This window comes from Triplophysa rosa, linkage group LG1, assembly GCF_024868665.1.
Source record: "Triplophysa rosa linkage group LG1, Trosa_1v2, whole genome shotgun sequence".
NCBI classification, from domain to species: Eukaryota; Metazoa; Chordata; class Actinopteri; order Cypriniformes; family Nemacheilidae; genus Triplophysa; species Triplophysa rosa.
In genome coordinates, this window is record NC_079890.1 from 39,926,118 (window position 1) to 39,935,700 (window position 9,583).

A 9,583-nucleotide genomic window follows, 5' to 3' on the forward strand; every position below is an offset into this window, starting at 1 on the left:
AGGTCTTTAACTGTATTTGTTGGAGTAACAGTGCAGCCTTCAATTTGCAGGTCATAATCCGAAATATTCTGCTCACGTGTCTTTGGTCCGATAAGTAATATTTCTGTTTTATTAGAATTTAAAAGAAGGAAATTACAAGTCATCCAATGCTTTATATCGTCGATGCACTCTGCCAATTTGGATAGCTGGAAGGAATCATCTGGTCTTGATGAGATATATAGCTGAGTATCATCTGCATAACAGTGGAAGCTAATTCCATGTTTTCTAATAATGTTTCCAAGGGGCAGCATGTATATGGAGAATAGCAAGGGTCCTAAAACTGATCCCTGAGGTAATCCATAATTGACTTGTGTTAGATTTGATGATTCCCCATTTAAAAGAACAAATTGATGTCTGTCTGATAAGTAAGATCTGAACCATTGTAGTGCCTGTCCCTGAATACCGGTATAATTGTGTAAGCGATCTAGAAGTATTTTATGGACTACAGTATGGAACGCAGCACTAAGGTCAGGCAGGACTAGGAGTGAGATGTTACCTTTATCTGATGCTATAAGCAGGTTGTTTGTAATTTTAACGAGCGCAGTTTCAGTACTATGATGCGGTCTAAAGCCTGACTGGAATTTTTCGTGTATGTCATTATTTTGTAAGAAAGAGCTACTCATCCAAAAGAGTGGAAAAGTGATGGCTGCATTACTGTAAAATTGTTGCAAAAAATAATAATAATGAATCTCGGATTCCATAAAATTTTATTTTGAAACAATTTCAAATTGAAACAGACATTTTAATAATATCATTTACTTGATCTCCCCTTAAAGGTGGAGGGGATTGGGGTGCTTTTTGCATTTTGCCAATGGCCTCCAAACGTTCAGAACCGGCCCTGTCTCCCATTAATATGACATTTGAAAAAAAATAAGCTTATACCACTTAATAGATCTCACGTTGAATTTACTCAAGAAGATAAGAGACATCTGTGAAGATCATTCAGGCCTGTACTCACAAATCACCAGCAGAGGTCAGCATGACATAAGAAAGACGATCTGTCTCTGAGCAATATCATCATAAACACGTGTGACGCGAGTTAAATCAGTCACACACTCCACGATTCAAATCTAAAGTCTAATTTATTTATTATTAACAAACTTATGAAAGACGATTATAATGAATCTATGAAGTCAGCACAGCTCTCACATGGGAAGAGATGCCGTGAAATGTGTGTGTGTCAGAGGACGACACCTGAGCTGTGATATGAAGAGAAGAACTCACAGATTCATGAGGATTGAACTAATCCAACCGAATGAAATATTGATGATTTATACACAGAAGAAAAGATGTCAACACATGAAAACAAAGAAGCTGCTGCTGTTGTTCAGTGGCAGGTGTGTTGAGAGTCTTTATTCTGCTGCTTCTTCTGGAAGACATTCCCATCGGATTGATTTCTCCATGACAGCGTGACGTTGCCTTCCAAGGCCTGCTGGATCTGAACATCATCATCATCATCATCACACTGTGTCACTTTACATCACTTGAAATCATCGTCATCATCATCATCATCTATCAGCCATACACATGAAGAGACACTTTCACACATCATTCACCTTCTCCAGAACGTTCTTCTTCACTTCAGGATCGTTCACGTTCTCATGTGATTCCACTTCCACTCTCAACACCTGTGTCTTCTTCACTGCGGCTGCTGGAGGAGAACGAATAACAAAGCTAATGTAGATCTTCTGTTCTTCAGTCACAGTTCAGTACACAAAAACATTCGTATTGAATGCATTACAATACGATCAAACGTTCAACTTTACTGAAGAAAATGATTTTCTTTCAGTGAAACACAAGCTCGATACTCACCACTGTAGCAAACAAAAGACAACTCCTCTGTACAAAACTTATCAACCCATCCGTAATCATTCGTAGAAACGCAGGTTTGAAGGGGCTCATGAATGTCTGGCTTGTTAACAGCCCAGTGGTGAAATAAGAAGTCGCTCTGATCAGACCAGATCCAGGGAGAGACATTATTCACACGGTACAGTCCAATCCAAACCTTTACATTTCCTTCTGTAAAGCTCGCCACCTTGGTTTGCTCTGTCATGTGTGTAATTGTGGCTAAATCGGTGTACTTGTGTCTGCAGTACATCTGAGCTTCAGTCCAGCTCTTCTTCAAACTCATGTAGACAAACTTCTGTGCCAATGAGCCGCCCAACACAGCTGAAACACACACACAACATGTGTTACTTCACTCCACATTCATAAAAACAAAGCTTGTATTATATTAAACGCGTTAATAATAAAGAGAAGCACTTTTTCTGTGTTGTTTATGTGACGCATATCGTGAATGTTGTGTGATCGTGAACGTCTGCTTTAAAATGAATGAAGCTGCTGAATTCTGAATTCAATTCAGTTGTATTGATATGTTCACAGTGTTTCATTGTCGCAAAGCAGCTTTACAGGAAGAAACACCAACAAATAAAGCAAAGTTAGTGTTAGGATTAAAACAACAATTTATTATTTATTTTATTACAATGTATTACATGTATATAAACAAGAGATCATACACTGTAAAAATGAAAGGTTCTTTGAGGAACCATTTGGGGTTCTTCACATTGCCACGCCGGCGGAACCCTCTGGGGAAACTCAAGGCACCGCTTAATGAAGGGCGGTTCTCTGAGGAACCCTCAAGACTTCTTGGGGATCCCTTTTATTAAACTGGCCTACACAGTAAAAAGAAAAGGTGCCTCAAATATCCTGTTGTGTACTCAAAGAACCTTAAACTGTATTTTAAGTGCTCCAAAGCTCTTCTTCTCAATAGAAGGGTTATGGTGGAACCATCTATAGTCTTTGTGNTTAGTCTCATTAATTATTCACGCGTAAAACAAGATACACACGTGTAAACAGTTTCACATGAATAAGACATTCACATAACACGATAAACGTGTACATTTTAAACTTTCGAAATATTTGTGCACAGTCGTATGTTTGCTTTATGAGAAAATAGTTTTGTTTTACGCACGTAAATTGCTTTTTGTAAATGTATATGTATACTTTGTGCACGTAAATTAGGTTTTATTCATATGAAACTGTTTAAGCATGTGTGTATTGTTATGCTCTCCCTTTTTATGTTCTCTGTGTGTCCGTGGAGGCGTGAAGAGAGGCACACAACACAGATGATCATTTCAGTCTCTTTACTGATAAAGTAAATAAAGTGTACAATAACGGGGTTATGCTCTTTCCCGGCGCTGATGGGATTCTTCTCAACCATCCGCACCGGAACCTGCGAGCACACTCTCTAACACAACAAACTGAACCTGTCCCCGTACAGTGACGTAACAGCATGTGATTGGCTAATACGCTACTATGCATTTGTGCATAGAGAACTACACATTCAACACAATTTAACCTAATCCAACATTATAACAGTATCTTGTTTTATGCGTGAATAATTAATGAGACTAAAATCGCTCCATATAGGGAAGTGTTGCATTTTATTCATTATGTGTATGAGTGCATGACATGTATGAGTTGTTGTGTGAGTTTTAAAGTGTATATGCAGAGGTTATAACAATCATTCTTTGTATGTGCTGAGCGTGGGGAAAGGCAAATTGTGTCACTGTGTGAAATGAATTTTGGGTGCTCACGACTCCTCTTGGGTAGTTTTGGTGGTGCAGTGCATTGATTAACCACTAGAGTGTAGTGTTGTGCTGTGCCTGTGAATCACATACTTCGTCGCCATTTGTCCGGTGAAGTCATGCAATGTTGTTGGTTGTTGAACTTGATGTATATCTATTTAAATAACAGTTTTCTAATTATCCAAATTAAAGTGTCAATAAATGTGATATTCTCTTCTAAAACCCTCTTCTGCGTTGTACCAGCGGTCCTCCACAAATGTATTCTCTTTAAAACGCATCCTCTTAAAAGGTTTGCTACAATAGGGGGTTAAGTTTTACAATGTAGATTTATAAAACACAAATGACTCCATTATGTTTGTAGAAATCTATGGTCAGTTGTCATCTCAAGATCTCTACGTGACATGAAATTCAGCCAAAGTGCTATAGAGCCTTGTAGAGTCGATGTCATGGCAATTTGCTGGAGGTAAAACAAAAGGAAAACTGCAAGCGGCCAATACAAACCAGCCGGCTACACAACACCTACAATACCACATACCTACTGCCATTGACAGCCAAAAACCCATGACACCTGTAGTATACGAGCAAGCTGGACGGAACCAATTATCAAAAATGCTAACGTTTGCAGCACACACTTCATATCATTTAAGATGAAATAAACTATTGTCTTTTGTCAATATGGATTATTATTCAAGTATGTGTCTAAAAATATCCTATGTGTGCCCACCTAATCAGAAACTGGGGAACAAGTGAAGTTGTGTTTCACATTATGTTAAAGTGACAGTGTCATGGCTCTGCTTCCTTAGTCATGTTTTTCTTGGTCTTGTAGCAGAGCCATGACAAAGTCTTTGGTTTGGTGTGGAGAGAAACATATTATTGTTCTTTTGACAATAATATGCGTTCTCTCCAGTGTCTCGTCATTGGCCCCGCTCCTCTCATTTCCTTGTTATCCTTCCCTGAGTGTTTTATTACCTACACCTGCCCCATGTCGTTATCCCTCGTTTGTCTTCCCTTTAAATACCCTCTTGTTTCTTTGTCCTGTGCTCGTGGATTGTTCTGAGTTTGTGCTGTTTACACGGTTTGTTTTGTCGTGTTATGTGAGTACTTTGCCCTTGGTTTACCCTTTCTATGTTATTTGAGACGTTGTGTCGTTGTTTTCTAGTTTAGGTTTTGTTTTTACCCAGCTGTTTTTGCCCCCTCGTGGGAAGTACTTTTGTTCTGTCTTTATATTTAGTTCAGTCCTCGTTACCCCATTGTGGGTCTTTTGTTTTCTGTTTTGTTGTTTTATAAATAAATACCCTTTGTTAACCCCTTCACGTCTGCCTGCGCTTGGGTTCTTCTGCCATTCATGACAGATAGGCTACTTCACCCAAAGATGAAAATTCTGTCATTTCCTCACATTTGAGTTGTTCCAAATGTGTCTAAATGTCTTTGTTCTGATGAACACACAGAAAGCTATTTGGAAGAATGCTTATGACCAAACAGATCTTGACACCCATTGACTCCCATAGTAGGAAATATACTTGATCATTTTTTTTGTTCTTTTGAACACAAAAGATATTTTGAAGAATGTAGGACACTTTAGACTACCATTGTCATTTTTCCTACTATGGGAGTCAATGGGGGGCAAGATCTGTCTGGTTATAAACATTCTTCCAAATATCTTTCTCTGTGTTCATCAGAACAAAGACATTTATGAACAAAGGCAATATGTATTGTTCTTTAAATTACAAATAAGAAAATAATTAAATACTCCATCTTCAGCCTATAGTAACCCATTAACAAACTTTGATGTAATCAATCAATTCTAAAATGTCTAATTTCACAATGTTCATCCTTCCAAAAGGCACATCCAATAGTAGCAAATAGCATGTAAATATCATCAACGCCAGCATGAACACTCATGCAGCGTCCCAATTCGCCTACTTATACTCTGCCCTTAAAGTATGTACTGTTTTTGTTGTATATTTTTGTGCACAGCAAAACGGTTTGTACGCACTGGGACATACTAACGCCAAGTAAGGGAGTGTTGTATGGAGGACTAAACCTGCAAAAATGATAAATAAATAAATGTATAAATAAATAAATACATAAACGAATAAATGTAATATGAAAATAAATAAAGGAATGAATGGTTTGATAAAACAAAATAATTCGTTTTAGCTATTATTGATCTTAGCTTTAACTCTTTTTGTGTCCATTTTTTATTTATTTTTAGATTATTTTATTTATCGTTTCCTTTTATTTTTACATTTATTTATTTATACGTTTATTTATTTTTATATTTATTTATTATCGCATGTATTTATTTCCACTTTTATTTATTTATTCTTGAATTTATTCTTACTTTTCTGTGTCTTGTATGATAATTAGATGGGTTGGTCTTGCCTACTATTGGTTCAGCGCAGATTGAAGCGTTTGATCGATTACTCTTGACTTGTTTTGGACTAACGTCACGTCACTCACTGATCGTTTGCTTCGTGTATAACGTTAAGTAACTATGGCGGGCGCACAATTAGCTAGAGAGTTACAGCATTTAGCCAATGAAGTCGATAACCATGCATCAAATGACTATGTGTCATTCAGATTAGATGCATTTATTGAGGATTTATTACAGATTGACGGAGAGATAAATGACAAAGTTCTTCAAAATCTGTGCGAGTCAGGGGGTGCTAAGGTGGTGACCAAGTTCCGGTTACAGGTCCTCTGCCAAAGAGGTGCATGAACGACCTCAGCAGATTCGTCGATTCTGAAAGCACAAGACGACTTGATATTAAGATGTCTAATAAACACAGACTTTCTTGTTACATGATTTTGGCATTCTTGTTAAGATTGCAAATTATTGGTATGATCGCCCGTAACGGCTGAAGCGAGGTGAAAAAATAAATAAAGCGATTTGACATGGGATTCGTACCCATGCAATAAAGCGAGGCAGCGTGTCACTACGGTAACAATCACACTAAGCTATTTGACAACAATAGTTGCCGCGGACCTTTGCAATAAAATCAAGATGTCAGACACACAACAATATGCAGCTGGATGAATCAAGGGAATATGCCCGTTTTAACTTGTGACCTCTGTGTTATTTATCTCTTATGAAATGTAGTAAAGTTTACGAGTACTGTTTAGTAACCACGTCTTTTTAGAAGGAATGGTTTCCATTTGATGGCCCCTGTAGTGAAAGAACGATGCTCATTACTACCGTGTTAACTTGTGACTTAAGTTCACTATGTCTCTCAATTCATTGTAATGTTACATTAAATCTTTACGCTTTTTCTAACCGAAAGGCTCCTTATAACTGTCACTTTGACAACGCGTTAGCATGCGACTTCGGTTCACACAAGCTCATCTGTGTGTATGAAGTAGACATAAAATAAAAGTTTCCTATGTCACGTGATCATGGTGGAGGGTCACGGGATTAAGTGAGAATGGTAATATTAATCACCTGCTCCCTTAATTAGGGAGACAGAGGGGGTGAGCAGGAAGGATGTATTCTTTGTTGACCAATTTCAAAATACAAATAGTATATTACATCAAGAAATATCAGTCTGTATCTGTATCTGACGGAGTAGCCGCTACATTATGTCAACAAAGACTATCTCTTCTCAGCGGACGCATTGAATTTTTTTTTAGATTCAGATTCAACTTTATTGTCATTTTTATCGACAAATCTGCTGAGGTCGTTCATGCACATCTGTGGCGGAGTACAAGGCAATGAAATCGCTCCATAGATTAATGTCCACAAAACTCGTATAGCGTTCAATTACAGTCCGGGTAAATCCCTTAAAATGAACTCAGCGCGTCATAACGCGTCTATGGGTCCATCCGCGTCTGAGCTGTATTTGTGGCGTCCAAGAGCCTGGTATGCTCGCAACCACACGATCAAGTGGCCAGCGCTCTTAACATCCCCCCATTATCTGTCTAAACCCAAACAAGCCCAACTATCTAGCTCTTCCTTGCCGGAACTCCGGCCCCACTGAGATCTTTCCCTGAGCGCACGCGGCCATTTGCCTCTAATTCCAGCTCTCCGCACCCCTCGCATCAGGTCTCTTAAATGTCCTCTTCCTCAGGTGAAATAAATCACCCTCCTTTGATTCTCAGATGGAGACACGCCAACAGACAGACTCGGTGGGGGCTGGACAAAAGCCAACAAACACACCCCCTAGCACAAAAACAGGTCCACAAAGTTCATTACACTACTATTAAAAAACATAATAGGTAAGTCAATTTTATTTATATAGCACATTTCACACACAGAGGTAATTCAAAGTGCTTTACATAATACACACTGATTCACGAGTTCACTTTGAGGTCAGCAGCACCCCCTGGTGGTGAAAGGTTTCTAAACCGTAATGACATAACGAAGCCTCAAAGCTTCATGAAGCAGTGTTTCTAAAGCGCCCGTCATTAATCTCCTGTCAGAGCGTGCAGTTGCCTATAGGGCCTCAGGCTTGGAGGTGGGGCCTCCATAACTATAACGTGTCGCACATAAACATCAAACAACTGCAAAAGTGTTTCGAAAGCACATGCGCAGCGCAGCAGTCTACGTGAGTCTTCGCCTGTAGACGCCAGTTCTCATACAGCGCAAGGCAACAAGCAAGTTCTCTATCGCGTCTTTTTGCGCGTCTTATATAAGTTACTGTGATAAATTAAAGGTTATGTCAAAAACACACGAAAACAGTCCGTTATGTCTTAAGCGAAAGTAAACAGTCGGATATGTATCCCTATATCGGATAAGTGAATTAAAGTGACTGTTTACATTTGTTTGTAATCTGATGTTTGTGTACCCTCTTTAGTTTTTTTCTTGTCTTATCTTGTTGATGCATGTGGAATATTCTTTGTTATACAATGACGTGGCATTGTACATGCAGTTTCCTGACAATAGAGAATTAAAAAAGTGAATTAACCCCTTCAGTGTGATACAAGAAGACCCTGCACTTCGCGTCGTGTCGGGCTTTGTCAGGTCTCGGGTCTGATCACTTGCTTGTTGTGTCTGCTTGCTTTCTCATTCCTCACACTGGGTTTCACTTCGGGTAGCCAATCCTTCCTCACCTGCTTCCTATTTTGCTACCCTCTCTGCTCTATGTAAACCTCCGCTTGTTTCAGTCCTGTGTCCGTCCGTTAGCATTCCTAGCTCAGCTCCAGGCTTATTCTCAGGCCCGGCTGCATTACATATAGACGTTACGTATAGACTAAAAACCTGCTGGTGTTTTTGTCGTCAATGTTAATGAAACAACAAAATACAAAATCATGAACTGCTCTTGACTGAAGAAGTTTTGTTTCTTTATTTTAAATCAGTGTGTTTATTTAATTCATACAGTGAAGCAGTGTTTCATGTCTACATTATTCCGTTTCTTTGTTAAGATGATACTGGACAGTTAAATAACACACTGTACCTGATAATAAGATTTAGTTAACCCCTACTTTGGCCTAAATAGTCATTCTTTCTTTCTTTCGAAGTGGAACACACCTACAGTATCCCTGCTATACACATTACCACCAGCCAAGACACGCAGCATAAAACGTCTCGGTTACGTTTGTAACCTCGGTTCCCTGATGGAGGGAACGAGACGTTGTGTCGAACCGACAGATGGGGTTCGTCCTTGAGAACCAATCACTTCCGACTTCTTAGAAAAGGCCAATGAAAATTGGCGAATGAAATTTGCATGCCCGACTCCGCCCCCGGATATCCGGGTATAAAAGGGAGACGGCATGCCTCATTCACTCACCTTAGTTCTGAGGAGCCTGAGACCTCTCACGACTGCTGCAGAGGGCAGCACGTGTTGTGGCAAGGAGGACACAACGTATCGTTTCCTCCATCAGGGAACCGAGGTTACAAACGTAACCGAGACGTTCCCTTTCTGTCGGTCTCTCGACGTTGTGTCGAACCGACAGATGGGGTTCCAATGGAAAACGCCATAACACTGTGCCCTGTCACAATCTCAACGAAGCGACGGTGA

General features: G+C 39.4%; 1 protein-coding gene across 1 annotated transcript in view; it reads right to left on the bottom strand.

The window, feature by feature from the left end:
* Positions 1 to 819: 819 nt before the first annotated feature.
* The window catches only part of LOC130557450 (C-type lectin BPL), a 13,451-nt gene continuing 4,687 nt past the window's right edge, over positions 820 to 9,583 (bottom strand). Inside the window, exons 2-4 of the mRNA XM_057339223.1 lie at positions 1,852 to 2,208; positions 1,596 to 1,687; positions 820 to 1,477 (exon numbers count right to left, since the gene is read on the bottom strand). Of these exons, the coding sequence (XP_057195206.1) occupies positions 1,367 to 1,477; positions 1,596 to 1,687; positions 1,852 to 2,208 (560 nt within the window). The 3' untranslated portion in view covers positions 820 to 1,366. The remainder of the gene's footprint in view (positions 1,478 to 1,595; positions 1,688 to 1,851; positions 2,209 to 9,583) is intronic.